This window comes from Lacerta agilis, chromosome 1 (assembly GCF_009819535.1).
Source record: "Lacerta agilis isolate rLacAgi1 chromosome 1, rLacAgi1.pri, whole genome shotgun sequence".
Lineage (NCBI taxonomy): Eukaryota > Metazoa > Chordata > Lepidosauria > Squamata > Lacertidae > Lacerta > Lacerta agilis.
In genome coordinates this window covers 117207409-117226339 of record NC_046312.1, presented here as the reverse complement: position 1 = coordinate 117226339, position 18931 = coordinate 117207409, and the positions used below count along the sequence as shown (strand labels likewise).

Below are 18931 nucleotides of genomic sequence, written 5' to 3'. Positions count from 1 at the left end.
AATCCTAAAAGAAAAAGAACAATAACTAATATGCATGTGTTGAAAACCATTCGACAACCCTGTGATTGCAAAACGGCCTTCTTTCTTTTTTGCAGCTTAAAATCAAAAATCACCGCTGCCTTTAGTTTTATTGTTATATCTAAATCTTGAAAGTGGTTTTGTTAGCTACAGCAGTTTCATTCCAAATCAGACTCCTGGAAAATGTTGGCTTTTGCAGGTCAGCAAATCGTTGTGACATGATTCAAATGGGATATTAGATTCCCAAATCTGCTAAAAGTCAAAATAAGTTGGGCATTTTAACTCCGTGGGTTACTTTAAAAATGCACCACTGTTTACAAAGGCATTGAGATTGGGAAATAGCTACACATCCTAATAAAGGTAAAGGTATCCCTGACCATTAGGTCCAGTCGCAGACGACTCTGGGATTGCGGCGCTCATCTCGCTCTGTAGGCCGAGGGAGCCGGCATTTGTCCACAGACAGCTTCCAGGTCATGTGGCCAACATGACTAAGCCGCTTCTGGTGAACCAGAGCAGCGCATGGAAATGCTGTTTACCTTCCCGCTGGAGCGGTACCTATTTATCTACTTGCACTTTTGAACTGTTAGGTGGGCAGGAGCTGGGACCGAACAACGGGAGCTCATCCCGTCGCGGGGATTTGAACCACCAATCTTCTGATTGGCAAGTCCTAGGCTCTGTGGTTTAGACCACAGTGCCACCCGTGTCCCTCCCATGTCCCGTGTCCTTAGTCTATCCCTTTTTTTTTAACAAAAATTTATTGGTTTTCCACATCAAAATACAAGATACAACCAGAAAAACAGCAAATACAACAAAAAAACAACAACAAATAATAAAAAAACAAAAACAAACGACACCTACAAACTACATTAACAAAAATAATAAGAAAAAACAAATACATACCTCACACCCAGGAACACCAACACACCATCTATTAATTTATAATCTTATTTCAAATCTAATTAGGGGGACTTCCCCCGTTCTCTCTTCTGCTTTCACTTCCAATTTACTTTAGTAACTTTTCTAACTTTTTAAACATTTCTTTCACTTAAATTCATAGTCATCATCGCAACATCTTAAGTCTTTCAAAATCTAAATATCTAAATACAACATCTTATTACTAATCTTAACTTCTTATAACCTTATCTATTTCTTATTCCAATAAAACTGCCGCTATTGTTTCTATTTCATAGAAATATCATTCATAAACACAATCAAAGTATCTCTTCTCTATTCCAAATCTGACGTCGGGGTACCGTGGTAAGCCTTCCAAATTGAACATATAAAATTTTTCATCCTACCCCTCTTCTTACCATTTTCTCTCCTCCCCTCATTGTCGCCCACCAGACTTCCCCCATCCTACTCCAAAACCATTGTCCTGAATGTCAACTTTCCATTTATATCTGAAAACCAAAACATTGTCCAAAAGCATCCTTGCAGAACTCTTCACGGGAATTAATACGTCGCCACCACACATCTCCACTTCAGTCTTCAATTCAGATTTTGATTGAAATTCCAAAGGTTCCAGCATTCCTGGGCTCCCACCCCAGAAAGCCGATATAATGTCACTATGTCCAACCCTGGATCTCTCACATCGACAGAGTTTCTCTTCTTCTTGGAGTTGCGTGTTTTCAACTTCGGATAAAATCCCTATATATTGTTCTCTAATTGTTTCTTTAAGTTCTTTAGCAAAGTTCTTAAAAGAATTTCCAATCTCAAGAAATCTTTCGGTGACATTCTGATTCAACAGTTCTAATTTCAGAAGGATTGTCCTTTGTTCATAAATCATTTCTGGGTCTGTAGACATTTTAAAAGCGAAACCAGAGAAAGGCAGAAGCAGGCAGGAAATAACAGAGTTCAGTACTTTTCCATCAACAGGTTTCAAATTTCAGATTGCAGCCGCCATTTCCCCCTAATCAGAATACAAAAAGTTTTCCTTTGTATTCCACAATCCTTTAGAGGAGATACCTTGAGAGTCTCAATCCACCCCTGATGGGTTTTTTTTCATTGAACAAGCAAATCTAACAGGCATCGACGAAACGTCAACAGAGACATTTATATCAGTCAAGCGTAGCAACAGCCAGATACAATGTTACTTTCACTTTCTCCGACAGGGAGAGAAACGGGCTTCCGTTTTAACGTTTCTCCCCAGCAGCCAATTTTTCCAATTTTGCAGCCAATTTATACTCCGTACTTACAGCTTACGGGGTTCTTCTTTTCTTTTAGATCCAATTGAAAGAACGAGGCGCTCATGCACCGGCGGCAGCCGCCACTTAGCCTTCCCGGTTGGGGCAGCCTCCACAGCCCTGTGCCGTTGCCTGTTCACTTGGGCGACCCTTTTACAAGGGAAGCCTGAGAACAGGTCGGCGCTATGGGGCCAGCTGGAGAGCCCAGACCGCGGGGCGCTCTCCCAATGGCTTCCTGGAGCCCGCTGCACGGTAGCAGCACTCCTTTCCACCGGGAAGGCCGGGGTCGTCTCGCAGCCGAGACAACCCCCGACCGCCGATAATGGCGTCCTCGCCGGAAGTCGTGTCCTTAGTCTATCCCAATCTCTGGCCTGCTTTCACCATACTGACTGTAAGATTGAGATGATTATTCAGCGAGAATGATTTACCCATCCCAAAGGTGATAAGCCATGGAAGGTGAAAAACATGTCCATCCAGGGCTGATCAGGACAGCGTGGGGAAATGTTTCTGGGTTCCAAAAGAGTGAACCACAAAAACCCGGGGAAATCTTTATATAGGGTATGGGTAGAGCATGCTGTCTGCTCAGCTGACTGAGGAGAGGCCATATTGAGAGGGGCATTATACTGGCCTACTCCAAAACTTGAAATCTCATGTGAAATCCCAAGTCTTGTGGGGTTTCCCCTTTTGCTCCCAGTCATCATGAGCAGGTGTGCCAACTCTAGGGGGTAGAGGAGTCTTTAAGGTAAAGGGACCCCTGACCATTAGGTCCAGTCGTGGACAACTTTGGGGTTGTGGCGCTCATCTCGCTTTACTGGCCGAGGGAGCTTGCGTACAGCTTCCGGGTCATGTGGCTGGCATGACTAAGCCGCTTCTCCCAAACCACAGCAGCACACAGAAACACCGTTTACCTTCCTGCCGGAGCGGTACCTATTTATCTACTTGCACTTTGACGTGCTTTCAAACTGCTAGGTTGGCAGGAGCAGGGACCAAGCAACGGGAGCTCACCCCACCGTGGGGATTCGAACTGCCGACCTTCTGATCGGCAAGCCCTAGGCTCTGTGGTTTAACCCACACCACCACCTGTGTCCCTCCCAGAGGTGTATTTAGCCTCCTCAATATTTGTTAGAAGGGGGCCCAGCCCCCCAGTGTTGAGGGCCCACGGCGTTGGGAGATGTGCGTGACGTCATGTGTTGTGTGCCAGCTCTTCTGAAAACCACTTCACTGTTTGCTTCAGCTGCCCTCAAAAAGGTTGGGGTGTGTGTGATGCACTGTTGCCCCTCAAATTATAATTTACCACACTGCTTCAGAGGTCTGGGGCCCCTTTCATTCTATTAAAGGAACCTTCGCCAACCTGGGTGACCTCCAGATATTTTGGACTACAACACTCACCGTTCCCAGCATTGGGAGGGCACCAGGTTGGTGAAGCCTGCATTAAAGAACGTTCCAGAGCAGGAATGTTTTCAGCTGGATCGTCTATATGTGTTTATCATCATTTATTTGTTCAAGTCATCTCATAAAGGCTCTCTGAACGGCTTGCCCCTCCCCCCCCATAACAGTGTTAACCGGTGCACTAATCAGTTTACTCAGGAGTAAGTGTGTATGTGTGCCTGTGAGGTCGCAGCCTTTGGCAAAAAACGAGAATTGTGTGTGCACTTTCTTTGGCGAGTGGCACTTTCTTTGTGTGTGAGTGGTTAGAATGCTATACCAGGTAGCATTTTAACACAATCCTGTCAGAGCCGTGAAGTCTTTTTATCCTCAGTACCGTGGGATGTCAAAAAGCCTGCTCTTTTGTCAGCAGGGAATAAAAACTTGCTGACTGTGAGCTGGGCAAATCCGAATAGGAAATTGGGAGTCTGAGTTTTTCTTCTTGGCATTGTTGCAGCTTTTCTTGCTGCCCTTTCTTTCTTTCTTTTTTTAAATTTCCCACAGGCCCAGCATTACATTAGATGAATAGTTTTGCTGTGCAGTCAGCAAGTTATTCACGCGGCTTTTCCAGCTACAGCAGGAGCAAGTGCTGTAATTTGCTCTTCAGCTGAGCATGTTGGAGCTTGACTCAAAACCATCTTCTCTGTGAAGTAGGCAGAGCTTTCTAATTATGAGACCGTATTTTTAGAAAATGGGGGAGAAGGAGGGAAACCATCTAGGTCAAAACTTGAGCCCATTGTGTGGAAATGCATTCGGGGCGGGGCGGGGCGGTGAGGTTAGATTGCAGGCGTTAATACTTTGATTTTAAACTTCTCCTCCCCCAAAAGCTCAGGTTGGAAAAATATATAGAACCAAATAATAATTTAAAAAGTTTTTTTTAAAAAAAACACAACAGCAACCAGCCTCTCAAAGGATCTGCTGGTTGCAAATACCTTGCAAAGAAACAGTTTGCATTGATACAGAAAAATGCAGATAACTAGGGCTGCTTTTAATAAACAACAACAAATGTTACATATTATCAACAGTGTATATGACATTTGGAAAACTACCTCAGTGGTAGCCAATATGGTGTTTTCCAGGTGTTGCTGGACTACAGCTTCCATCATCCATCTTGGGGCTGATGGGAATTTTAGTCCAACAACATCTGGAGGGTTCTACATTGTTCAACCCTGGACCCATAAGAACAGTAGAAGAGACGGCTGAATCAGGGCCCTCTATTTATATGTTATTTATTTATTTATTTATTAAATTTGTATACTGCCCTTCATCCGAAGATCACATGGAGGTTCCCAACAGAAAAATACGAAAGGAGAACACAAAATACACAAACAAACAAACAAACAGAAAGCCCAATAGCCCCTCTCCCACAAACACATTTAAAAGGCCGTAGAATGTTAAATTAGAGAAACATTTTTTGCCTGGTGTTTAAATATAAATAAAAATGCAAAAGTTAAGAAGCAGTTAAAAGCAACCGAAAACATTAAAAAAAAAATTAGGGCAATAATAACAGCAACAGGACCTTCCAACAGAACCCCCTAGACCAGGGGTGCCCAAACTTTTTCCAAAGAGGGCCAGATTTGATGAAGTGAACATGCGTGAGGGCCGACCAAAGGTTTTTTTTTTTTTTTAGGATTGAAGCTTTTTTTTTTTTTTTACAATTTTACCCCAAAGTTGTTGCGTTTTTTTAATTGGGATTTTACCACAGGATATATACTGCCACAGGGACCAGATTAAATTGACCGGCGGGCTGGATTAGGCCCCCGAAACAGACTTTGGACGTGCCTGCCCTAGACTATTTATTTATTTATTTATTTGATTTACTTATTAGATTTATATGCTGTCTTTCATCATAAGGTCTCAGGGCCTTACAACAGGGGTTTGAGGGAGGCCGCAGCTCAGAGGCAGATGAGGGGAGAAGTTGGGAAATCATGGAAGAGGAGGAGCAGGCAGAGCCGGAGCAGCAGCTGGCTGACACGGTGTCATCAGAAAGCATTCCAGACCCTCCATCTTCCAGAACCCGGCAGGCCTTAGAAGTAGGAGAGCAAAGAGCTCAAAGACAGAGGGCACTAAGCGTCACTCGTAGAGGAGGTGATGGTGATGATGAATGATGAAGTGGGAGAGATTGGGGCTGGGGTGGAGATTCACTCAGGACAGCGCCATTATCCAAGAGGCTGGGTTCTATAGCCCCCCTCTGAAAAGATTGAAATAAAAAAGGGCTGTGAGAAACTTTTCCTTGTCTTTATACTTTCCTGGGCAACCAGCCGGAAGCCTCTTGACAGCACCCTGATACCCCAACAGTTGTTGCCAAGAGGAATATGTACCATACTGGCAAATGTCTTGGTTATATGCGGGATGATATATAGCAAAACCGTAAGGCTTCCATCAGCCTGCCTTGGATGTCAGAAGAGGCACCTGGGCTGGGTGTTTACAAGACGGCACTTCTGCGCCAGCAACATAGTCTCAATGGTCAGTGGCTATGATCTGCGAAGGGCTCTGTGCGTCTGCTTGAACTGTGCCCCCTTAGGCTGCTCGTGCCACCACCTTCACCGTAGTCGGATGCATTGAGCGCTACAAGCTGAGAAGCGCAGTGGCAGCAACTGCCGCCCTGCCCCCTCCCCTCCCCATGGGTCCCACTGCGCCCCTGTGAGGCGACGGGCCTCTTCCTCCCCCCTGCCCCACCCTTCCCCACTCCCTTTCCCTTCTTGCAGAATTTGGGACATAGTGAGGAACCGTGTTGGCCAAAGGGTTTTTGTGACGGCCCTGGCGGTTTTGGGGCAGTTGGAGACCATGCACTTCCTGTCATGTGATGCCAAAGTGCATGTGGTGATCCCAGTGCGCCTGATGTGCAGGAGTAAAAATTTGTAATAGGATCTCATCTCACAGGCATTTCCTCAGTGGCACATGCCCTGGTTCGTCCGAGGTAGGAAACCTTTGTACTTAAGGTCACACAAAATGCAAATCTCACCCTTTAGAGAGTTCTATGACAGTAAACACCAAGCTACACTATCCAGATCATTTCTGGAGTGGTTCATTGTGAGAGGCTTCGTTCATTCGAGCCAGTGTTGTCCATATCTACTCATCTGTTCAGAAACTCCTGCAGATCTGCCTTTGAACTCCATGGCAGAAAATATGGGTCATTCTCTAGGACAGGGGTGGCCAACTTCCAAGATACTGTGATCTACTCACAGAGTTAAAAACTGGCAGTGATCTACCGGGTTCAGGTCAAAGTTGTTGAGCTTTTTTTTAGGAAGGAAAGCCCTGTTTTGGGGGGTTCACGTAAAAGTTGTTGAGCTTCTTTAGGGAAGAGATAAGCGACGTTGAGCTTTTTTTTTTTAGGGAGGAAAGCCCTGTTTTTGGTGGTTCAGGTCATTTTAGGGGTGCAGGGCAAGGACATTGAGATTTTTTTTAGGGGAGCCAAAGTATTTTAGCTTCTTTGGGGGGAGCCACTAATCTACTGGTGATCTACCACAGACGTCCAGTGATCTACCGGTAGATCACGATCTACCTGTTGGACATGCCTGCTCTAGGACATAGGTCGATGGACAACCTATGGCTATCAGGATTTTGTTGGACTTCAGCTCTCACCAGCCTCCATCCAGCATGGCCGATGGCCAGGGATGATATGGTGTCTACAGTTCAACAACTTCTGGAGGGCATTTTCTAGGGCACCCGCTAAGCTTAGGCAGAACACTCCTAACGTCTCTCTCAATGAAATCAATAAAAATGCTTAATGGTGGAATTTTGGCGTATCCATGAATCTTAGCCGCTAGAATTCCATTTGCAACCTCTGGCTCAGGCACATGGGTGGTGCCGTAGAGTGGCAATAGGATTATTAAGGAGTGCGTCTCCTTTCTTTGCACAGCACATCTGCGGAGTGTCTCTCGCATAGCAGCTTTCACTTTGATTTATTTCTGCACTTCTGGTTTGTTATGCACAGAGATTAATTCATTGACGCTTACTGCATGAAATTCAGAGGGGGGGGGAAGGTGAAAAAAAGTGAAAGGTAGAGGAGAGTTTGTAGAAGGGGAATGCAGTGGTGCCTTTAAGATAATTTTGCTTCCCTCACTGCACCGGAGTTTAAATTCCCTGTGGACATGCCTCTGTCGGCGCTGATAGGTTGGCTGATAGGTTGGCGGGGCCCCACCAAGCGCCGACAGTGCGGGGAGGTGGCAGTGGGGAGGATGCCAGTCTCTGACCCTTGGCCAGGTTACACAGGGCCTGGGACCCGGCCAGAACTCCGCCTACCAAATGAGGTAAGCGGACTTACCGTTTTATTATTTCAACTTCATTTAATATTTAGGAATATTTAATATATAGTTTTGGAGGGGATCACATTATTTCTTAATCCCATTTTATTCTTAGCAGCAGCCTGGGCTGGTATGTTGGGCTGAGAGTAACTTGCCCACAACCTCACAATGAGCCACACGGTTTTCGGTGAATTTGCACTTTTCTCTCACTACATAATTACTTATTTCATATGTCCAATGAAACAGACCTATTTCTCTGTTAACTTACCATATTAAAGCAGGATAAAGGTGGGTGTGATTAACTACAGGAGTACCTTGGTTCCCGAATGGCTTAGCTGCCGAACAAATTGGCTCCCAAACGCCGCAAACCCGGAAGTAAGTGTTCTGGTTTGAGAACGTTTTTTTGGAAGCCAGACATCCGATGCAGCTGATGCGGCTTCCGATTGAGTGCAGGAAGGTCCTGCAGCCAATCAGAAGTCGAGCCTTGGTTTTCGAACGGTTCCGGGAGTCGAATGGACTCCTGGAATGGGTTAAGTTCGACAACCAAGGTACCACTGTATTCAATGTCTGTTGTTGTTGTTCAGTCGTTCAGTCGTGTCCGACTCTTGGTGACCCCATGGACCAGAGCACGCCAGGCACGCCTATCCTTCACTGCCTCCCGCAGTTTGGCCAAACTCATGTTAGTAGCTTCGAGAACACTGTCCAACCATCTCATCCTCTGTCGTCCCCTTCTCCTTGTGCCCTCCATCTTTCCCAACATCAGGGTCTTTTCTAGGGAGTCGTCTCTTCTCATGAGGTGGCCAAAGTACTGGAGCCTCAACTTCAGGATCTGTCCTTCTAGTGAGCACTCAGGGCCGATTTCCTTGAGAATGGATAGGTTTGATCTTCTTGCAGTCCATGGGACTCTCAAGAGTCTCCTCCAGCACCATAATTCAAAAGCATAAATTCTTCGGCGACCAGCCTTCTTGATGGTCCAGCTCTCACTTCCGTACATTACTACTGGGAAAACCATAGCTTTAACTATACGGACCTTTGTCGGCAAGGTGATGTCTTTGCTTTTTAAGATGCTGTCTAGGTTTGTCATTGCTTTTCTCCCAAAAAGCAGGCATCTTCTAATTTCGTGACTGCTGTCACCAACCCCTGTGATTTGGGACAGAAGTTGTATGAACATATCAAGCAGCCTTAAACCACAAGCCTGTGGTTCAAAGCATATGGCACCCCCCCAAAAAATCCTGACAACTGAAGTTTGTTAAGAGTACTTGGAGCTCTGTGAGGGTAAACTATAGTTCCCATTATTCTTTGGAGGACATCATGTGCTTTAAATGTATGATGTGCCCACCGTCCAAGTGAGACCGTCGGTCCCCTTAGCTCACTGTGTGTTTCTCTTTTCATGGCTCCATCTCTACATTTATTCTCTCCATATCTTCATCTTGTTGACTTTTCATTCAAGCCTTTTCACCTTCTCTCCATGCTCTTTTCTCCATCCTTAAAGTAATTGCTCTTGAGAAGGGATGTGGAGAAAGGCCCATTTCTCTAGGAAGTCCAGCTCATGCCAAGACATATCCTGTTACCTTTCTTATGGCAAATCAATTTAACGGGTAAGGGGGAGAGATTCTTGCTTCTCAAATGTGCCTTAGGGAACAACGATTTGGTAGCCAGAAAAATGGCTACTAGTAATTGCTGGGGGCCTTCAGATCAGTGATGGGGGAAATGTGGTCCTTCAGATGTTGGTTGGACTGCCACTCATATAGAATCCGACTGTTAGCCATGCTGGTGTTGATAGGAGCTGGAATCCAACACCATCTATTTCCCTATTCTTTCTTTGGATGAAGCACAGAGTCTGGAAACTAGAAGGACAGGAAAGAAGAATCAGTGCTTGCTTTTATTCTCATCCACCCCTGCTAATAAAAATGCTTAAAAAAATAAAAAAGAACATACTGGAGGACGTTCTTGGTAAGAGAATCTGGGTCATGTCCTCCTCCTCTCTCTCTCTCCTCTGTTTCTCATATTCCCAGCAATTTTTGGTGAGCGATGATTCAGTCATCTTGGTAAAAAGCCATTGGGTAGGTCCTGAGTGAATTCTCAAAGGTCAGCTTCGTTCGCTAATATAAGCAAGCAGAAGATGCTGCTGCAATCGCTGCTTGAGGAGAGAGAGCAAGCACAGTGCTTATTACCCTCAGCATCTCAGCAGTGTTGATATTATATTTACTCCGAGAAGTTGCTTTGGCAGGAAGTCATAATCCGAGACAAACCCAAACCCAAATAAGTCCAAACAAACGAGAGGCTGGCCTGCTTTCCTTCACTGTGCAATAAGACAATTCCACCAAGTTATTAGCTGGCTTTTCCTGCCACCTAGCGGTAGCACACTAAATTCTTTAAATGAAATAATTGCAGAAATACTCCACAAGTCCCAACTCGGCCATAGAATCATAGGGTTGGAAGGGACCATGAGGGTCATCTAGTTTGGAATGTGGGAATATTTTGCCCAATGTGGGGCTTGAGCCCAAAACCCTATTTCTGGGGAATATAGCAACAATAGATCTTGTGCTCTCAACGGAGGCAGGAGAGATTTGGCCTCCTGTAACAGCCTCGTAAAAAGGGAAACGGTGAGGTCATTATTGTTGCCATTCATACTCCAGAATATGATTTAATTTTATTTTAAACAACACTGTCTCACCTCAGAAAGGATATTGTAGAATGGGGGAAAGGTTCAGAAAAGGGCAACCAGAATGATCCCTGTGTGGAAAGGTCACAGCATTTGGGATTTTTATTTTTTAACTTTAGAGAAAAGCTGACCAAGAGGTGAGATGCTGAAAGTTTATAAAATTCTGCAAGGCATGAAGAAAGTGAGCAGAAATAAGTTTTCCTCCCTCATAACACTAGAACTCGTGGACATGCAATGAAGGTGAAGGTTGGAAGATTCAGGACAGATGAAATAAAGTACAGTGCATCGTTAAACCACCAACTTGGGGTGGTTTTAAAAGAGGGTTGGACAAATTCATGGGGGATAAGGCTCTAAATGGCTACGAGCTGCGATGCCTATGCTCTGCTGCCACAGTCAGAGATGGTAATGCTTCTGAATACCTGTTGCTGTAAACCACAAGAGGGGAGAGTGCTTTTGTGGTGAGGTCCTAGTTGTGGGTTCCTGACAGAGTGCTGGACAAGATGGGCCATGGGCCTGAACGAGCAGCCCTCTTCTTGTGTTCCATTGTCTTTTTATTCCTTTTAGAGGTTGCTGGTAGTTGTAGCTTTGTGGTGGGTAAACTACAGTTCCCAATATATGGGGGGAGGCAAATGTGTGCTTTAAAAATATGGTGTGTAAAGAGCCAATGTCCAGCAGCCACTGCCCTGATAAGTAAAGGTAAAGGTAAAGGACTAGGCAAGTCCAGACAAAGGTGACTATGGGGTTGTGGCGTTCATCTCACTTTTCAGGCCGAGGGAGCCAGCGTTTGTTCACAGGCAGCTTTCTGGGCCATATGGCCAGCAGGAGTAAACTGCTTCTGGCGTAACCGGACACTGTGACAGAAGCCAGAGCGAACGGAAACGCCGTTCACCTTCCCGCCGGAGCGGTACCTGTTTATCTACTTGCACTGGTGTGATTTCGAAGTGCTAGGTTGGCAGGAGCTGGGACAGAGCAACGGGAACTCCCCCCGTTGTGGGGATTCGAACCGCCGGCCTTCTGATCGGCAAGCCCAAGAGGCTCAGTGGTTTAGACCACAGCGCCTGTCACTTGGTGGATTATTATTATTGTTGTTAATTTTGTTTCCCTTTCCTTTCTTTCTAACACCTGGCCTCCTGTGATTGAGGGAAACTAACTTTGGCAATGTTTTCTCTTGCTTCTTTCGATCCTACTATTTTATTTGTTTGTTACTTTTGTTTTTCATAGTTTTAAAAAACGGTTTAGTGATAGTTATGTAGGCCACTTACAGTATATGCGGGGATGACAGTGCATGTTCAGACAACAGCTCCATGAAAATGAGTGGGGTGGTTCTGGTTCTGGGGAAAACCAAATGCAACGTGAGAAAAAGTGAGGGGGGGGGGAAATGACCTCTCTGCATTTTAAGCCACTAATATGTACATAGACTAAGGCTTCATACGTACCATACTTTTAAAGCACCCCCCCCAAAAAAATCCTGAAAACTATGTTTGTTAAGGTTGCTGGGAGTTAGCAACAACAACTGCACAGATGCTGCTAGCCCAAAAGTGGAAAGAAGTAATAACCCTGACAAGGGAAGAATGGCAATCCAAACTGATGGACTATGCCGAAACGGCAAAACTAACTAGGAGACTCAGGAACCAAGAAGGCAAGGACTTCAAAAAGGAATGGGGATTTTTTAAAATAATTTACTTAGGATACCATTGTAAGCAAATCAGAACTTTAGCTGGACTATAAGAATCACTTGTGAAGTAACAGAGATTATGGATAATCTGGAAAAATGAAAATAGTGGAGAACATATTGATATTTAGTCTTAATTATTCTAATAAGGACCCAGGTAGGGAATGGGGGGAAGTCACGAGATTCAGAGGATCTCACAAAACGATTACACAAATTGTTTGATTGTAATTTTTTTTATTATTTTTTTTTAAAAAATAAACTACAGGAAATAATAATAAAAAAGGGTTGCTGGGAGTTGTAGCTATGTAGTGGGGAAAACTACAGTTCCTAGGATTTTTTGGGGTGGTGGTGGTGGAATGGGCTTTAAATGTATGGTACGTACACAATCTACATTTAGCAGCCCCAGCACAAGGCCTGTAACTTTGTGGTTTATTTAAAAGCGAGCTAGAGAACTTCTTTTAACTCAGAAACCTGTGTTTCTATTTTGAACAACTTTGTCATTTCTGAAGGTGACACATAAAGTGAGCCATAGTCCACATGCCAAACATCAGAGGACAGAATGGGAAGAGGGGTGGCTGCTTGTGTAACAGGAACCATGAATTATCTGCTCATGCTAGGCATCAGAGCTCAAACAACCAGGTTAGATTTTTTTTTTTGTCATGCAAGCCAAGAAGTGAGCGTGCGGGTAGCTAATAGTTAACAACACATCTGTTTCACTTTTTGTTGCTTTCACAATTGGCAGAATAGTTTTACTCGAGTTAGGGTACAAACTCCAGGGCTGGATCTAGACACATCAAAAAAAAAAGTTTCAGGAAAACACATAGTAAACCTCATAATGGGAAATCACACTGCCGAAAGACAGAACGCTACAGCGCCACCTGGTGTCACAGCGATATAACACATTTTAAACGCTTTTTAAAAACCATTGTAGCTGAGTCCCAACTTAGAGCTATTGCCTTGCTTATCCTTTTAAAAAATAAAAAATAAGCCATAACTCGTGGTTTGTATGCAGCAGGAAACAAGGATCCATTCCTGCATGTGGCAAACAAGTGGAGAAGCACATGCACCTCATGAGGGGTTGTCATTCTGTTGTCACCTCTTGACACATTCTGTTCTCTCTCTGTAGTAAAATGAAGCCACTTACATTGCCTTCTGTTCTGCTTTCTTTTAGAACTAGATACCGAAGAGGTTGCCTGCACGCAGGGTGGCCAGGTGTATCTGAACAGAGACATTTGGAAGCCGTCCGCGTGCCAGATTTGTGTCTGCGACAATGGAGCCATTCTCTGTGATGAGATCCAATGTCTCGAGGTGCTGGAATGTGAAAGTCCGCAGGTCCCTCCGGGAGAGTGCTGCGCTGTGTGTCCAAACACAGCCCGCAATGGATTTGAAGGCGCTATTGGTAAGATTGCTTTGAAAGTGATAATCGGGGCCAGTTGCATGCTGGGATATATAACAGCTTCACTTGGACACACACACATTTGCCTGAGTCATTGTGGCATGGGAGATGGGCACTTGTGCATACTCACCACACCTAGAACAGGCATCCCCAAACTCGGCCCTCCAGCTGTTTTCGGACTACAACTCCCATCATCCCTAGCTAACAGGACCAGCGGTCAGGGATGATGGGAATTGTAGTCCCAAAACAGCTGGAGGGCCAAGTTTGGGGGTGCCTGACCTAGGACCTAGGGAGCAGTGCAGCTGTATGTGTTTATGATTCATATAGTCTTTCCCTTGCAGAAGAGGCGATAGTCAATTCAGTCCATCTAGGTAAGGATATGGTTGTATTTGTCTATTTCCAGTCACAAGTCTGTTCTGCCCTATTGCTGCACAAACCCCCTCAGTTGTTACACACACACACACACACACAGTAAAGGTAAAGGGAACCCTGACCACTAGGTCCAGTTGTGTCCGACTCTGGGGTTGCGGCGCTCATCTCGCGTTAATGGCCGAGGGAGCCGGCATACAGCTTCCGGGTCATGTGGCCAGTATGACAAAGCCGCTTCTGGCGAACCAGAGCAGCACACGGAAACGCCGTTTACCTTCCCGCCGGAGCGGTACCTATTTATCTACTTGCACTTTGACATGCTTTCGAACTGCTAGGTGGGCAGGAGCTGGGACCGAGCAACAGGAGCTCACCCCGTCGCGGGGATTCAAACCGCTGACCTTCTGATCAACAAGCCCTAAGCTTCCCCCCCCAAAGAATCTTTAGGGGTACTCTCATTTTGACTCAAGAAACCCACCATTTTATAGTTCAAATCGGGTAAAATAAATACAGTATAGTGGTACCTCTGGTTACGAATGCTCCTGGTTATGCACGCTGCGGGTTATGAGCTCCGCTAACCCGGAAGTAGGTGCTCCTGGTTGCAAGCTTTGCCCCAGGATGTGAACAGAAATCGAGCGCCAGAGTCACCATTAGCAAAAACACACCTCAAGTTAAGAACAGTTTTTGGTTACGAACAGGCCTCCGGAACGGATTCCGTTCATAACCAGAGGTACCACTGTAAATGGACAAAAGTACAAAGATTCACAAAATGTTTAAGGGTATGCGTACCCCTGCACCCCCCCGAAAAAAGCACTGATTATTATTATATTAAAACACATTTATTCAAAAGTTACCGCCCCCATCACTCTGCCCGGACACTGAGGTCCAGCTCCGAGGGCCTTCTGGCGGTTCCCTCGCTGTGAGAAGCCAAGTTACAGGGAACCAGGCAGAGGGCCTTCTCGGTAGTGGCACCCACCCTGTGGAATGCCCTCCCACCAGATGTCAAAGAGGAAACCAACTACCAGACTTTTAGGAGACATCTGAAAGCAGCCCTGTTTAGGGAAGCTTTTAATGTTTAATAGATTATTGTATTTTAACATTCTGTTGGAAGTCGCCCAGAGTGGCTGGGGAAACCCCGCCGGATGGGCGGGGTATAAATAATTTATTATTATTATTATTATTATTATTATTATTATTATTATTATTATTATTATTATTATTATTATTATTCAGCTTTGTCCACTGCCATAAATATCACAGAATAACCACTTCAATCCTTGGTCCCTCATCGCTGTCCTGTCGGCTTGCCAAGTACCCTCAATAGGAACCCAACTACCAATCTGATTTTTGCGTATTTTAAAACATATTTTCTCTCAGAGTACCCATTTCTCTCTCTCTCTCTCTTTCTCTCCCCCCCCCCTGTTCCCGATGTAGATTTTCCTCACCCCTTCTTCCCTGGTTGGGGGGGGGAGGAGGAAGCCATTTTGGGCTCCACCTCAGGTGTCAACATGTCTTGGGCCGGCCCTGTTGCCGGGACATATGGAAAGCGCAAAAACCAGGGGGATAATTCAGTTATGATCCACACATTAATCTTAAGATGTGTGGTTCAGGTCAGTTCAGGCTGAAGGAATTCACAAAGATAAAATGGCTCAAGCAGACTTTGGTGGAGATATGACTATGCACCATGTGTGAATGTGGTGGTGGTGGTGGTGGAGACACACAGTTTGGTGCAGTAGAGGCTGGCCCATTAGAGGGAGTGAGGCATGGCCCCCATCAATTTCAGTCTGTCTTCAGCTAGCCCAGTGTTTTTCAACCTTTTTTGGGCAAAGGCACACTTGTTTCATGAAAAAAATCACGAGGCACACCACCATTAGAAAATGTTAAAATTTTTAACTCTGTGCCTATATTGACTATATATAAAGTAATTCTCTTGAATTTTTCAATTTTTCCCACGGCACACCAGGCAACATCTCGCGGCACACTAGTGTGCCGCGGAACAGTGGTTGAAAAACACTGAGCTAGCCCCCCACCCCACCTGCCTTCTTACTAGAAACCACTCCCGTGGGCAGCACTGCCTCCAATAGCATACCCTCCAACATTTCTCCGATGAAAACAGGGACGTCCTATTCCATAAAACCCCACCCATCTGACTGGGTTGCCCCAGCAACTCTGGATAGCTTCCAACATATATAAAAGCATAATAAAACTATACAGGGCTGTCTTCTAAAGGTTGTATAGTTACTTATCTCTTTGGCTCGGGGTGGTGGTGGTCGCATAACTCCATACCCTCCAATGTTTCTCTGGTGAAAATTGGGATGTCCCAAGGAAAAGCAGGACCTTCCGGAATCAAATAAAAAAAATGGAACTGCTTTTGTAAATCTGGGACTGTCCCTGGAAAATAGGGACCGTCCACCAATGAGCCAATGGTAGCTCATGTGGTCCATGCTTGAAGTTTTAGGCTATATTCCCAGCCACGTATAGCATCAGTTCCTAACTTCCCTATCTTCCTCTGGCAACTGGAGCAGTGTTTACACCGTCCTAGATTGTTTCCATGGTAGCTACTTCTCCCCCCCCCCTCCAGAATTGCTGCCCTGCCGTGCGGTTCATTCTTTACGGAGAATCCGCATGATATCGATGTCACATCATTGTAGTCTCATTCTTTCCTTTTAATTTTGTATAGTGAAATGGGGCAATCTGGCAGGAGAAAGAAACCCGTAATTAAAGTCTTACACCCCCCTACCTCCCATCGAAAGGGAAACTGACAATGGGAAATTAAGAAAGGCTATTCAAGGATAATTAAGAGGCTATTCATTAGCGATCCTTCAGCTGCGGCCAACAAGAAACAACAGTGAGGTCAGGCCCTGCAATCAGGAAGTGTTTAATTGGCATTGAAAGGACTTTTTTCTGAATGAAATTCAGGAGACTTTTTCCCCAGCCAGTTACAGGGAAGCAGTGCCGCAGCGGTGTAAGAGTTCTAGTGGGGAAGCAACGCCCACCAGATTATTGGCTGGAATGGCAGCAATTTTGTGGGGAGGTGGCAGTAGGGGATTGCGTCCCCCCCCCCAACAACTGAGTTGCTGCTGCTTCCTCAGAGAGGGAAGAAGAGAGGTGGCTGGGAGCACTGGCGGAATCATATTGGTATTTCTGCTGGCGCGTTTGCACCATGCGAACCTCTCCCTCTCTCTCCCAGTAAGCAACAGTGACTCAACGGTTGGGAGGTCAGATGTGCAGTGGTGCCCTGACATGGCATCTGCTATTGGGGTCCCCCTACTGAGCATGTGATGGTTTGCAATAGGCATAATCCTGGCTGGACTGGAGAGCTGTGATGCACTATATACATTTAAAACTCTTTCCCAACATTGCCAGGCATGAAAAACAAAACTGTGAAGAACAGATGAGTTAGACTAGACCAGGGGACAGCAAGGTTTATCTTGCCTGGGCCGGATCGGTCCCGCAGAGATCCCTCTGTGGGCTGGATCGTGCGCACGTGGCCTGCGATTTGCAGCATCTGCGCATGCATAGACGTGATTTCTGATGCTGTGGAAGCGAGTCCCTGCATCGCACTGCGCCGGTTTAGCGCAGCGCAGCACGCAAGTGGGCAGCTCGGGTCGCGGGCAGCTTGTAGGCCAGTCAAACAACCTCCATGGGCTGCTTCCGGCCCATGGGCCTTAGGTTGCTGACCCCTGGACTAGACCAATGCTACTGTATTTACTTGAATGTAATACGCACCTTTTTTTGGCTAAATTACGTTGCGGAAATTAGGGTGCGCATTCGATTTGATGGCGCTAGCAAATACTTTTTCGGTTTCAAGGTTTTGAAAATTGAGGTGCGCATTAGATTCAACTGCGGGGATTCTTTGCTGGAGCCTCCCGTGTGCAGGACTAGGTCAACTGCACACGGGATTCCAGTTGCTGGGGATCTGCGGCCAGCGCCTCACATGCGTTCCCGCACGGGCACCAGCCAAGCCTGCGAACGGGACGGCCGATAATTCCGGAGCTTAAACTCACACCGGCCGTTGTCCACCAGGCTAAATCTGAAGGTGCGTGAGTAGTCCGACGAAAAGAGTGCCTCGTAAAAGTACCTGCGAGCACTTGCTACCTCTTAAATTGTTCCCTTAGTTAATGTACCCAAATAAAAGGTGGCCAACACTACGGCCAGGAAAAAGCGCCCATAGACTACGAAAAATAAAATCGAGACGAAATAAAGACAGACAATCACTGTTTCTTTTAGATGGCTTTGGCTGATCCGCATAGGCTATTCCCTTTTTCTATGCCTAAACTATTCTAACATTCCCTAGGCTAGCCGACCCTGAACCGCCAATTCTTCCGCAAGTTCTAGGCTACCTAAGACTAAAGCTATCTAAGCCTAAACCGCCAAGTCTTCCGCAAGCTAACCTCTCTACCTCCTGCACGCGCTTCCAACCCAACCAACCCAACCAACCCGTTCCCCGAAACCCCAACTATCTACATCTAAATCATCTGAACCCTAACTCTGACTGTCCGCCTAATACGGGGAGTCGCAGCCTTTTATTGACAACCAAGTGCAACGTCATGATTGATAAATTTACCAATAGGAACGCTGTTGCTGCCCCCAAAAAAGGCGGGAAGCAGATTAACTGATCATTCACAATTCAAACCTCTGGAACCAAAAGTTCTAGGCGGAGGGATCTCAGTGGTGATACGCCTACTGAGCCCTGCTTTCGCTTTCACTTCTAAACAGAAGGATACATAAAATAGTGCATAACATTAACATTAGCTTAAAGCAAATAATCACGGGTTCAAAGGAACCCACGAAGTATATTCCCACATTCAACGGCAAATTAGATTCACGTAAATATGGCACTTCCGTACAAAATTCAAACCATACCAATTTGTGTGTGTGTTTTTTTTATAAAAAAAACCCAAAACAAAACAGGAAAGGTTTGTTGAACTGCTATCTTGGTGATATAGTTCATTTCCT

At 45.6% G+C, this 18931-nt stretch overlaps 1 protein-coding gene across 1 annotated transcript in view; it reads left to right on the top strand.

Annotated features, from left to right (window-relative positions):
• COL5A2 (collagen type V alpha 2 chain) overlaps nucleotides 1-18931 on the top strand; it is a 162156-nt gene that overhangs the window by 62765 nt on the left and 80460 nt on the right. Inside the window, exon 3 of the mRNA XM_033168585.1 lies at nucleotides 13382-13609. Coding sequence (XP_033024476.1) covers nucleotides 13382-13609 — 228 coding nt within the window. The remainder of the gene's footprint in view (nucleotides 1-13381; nucleotides 13610-18931) is intronic.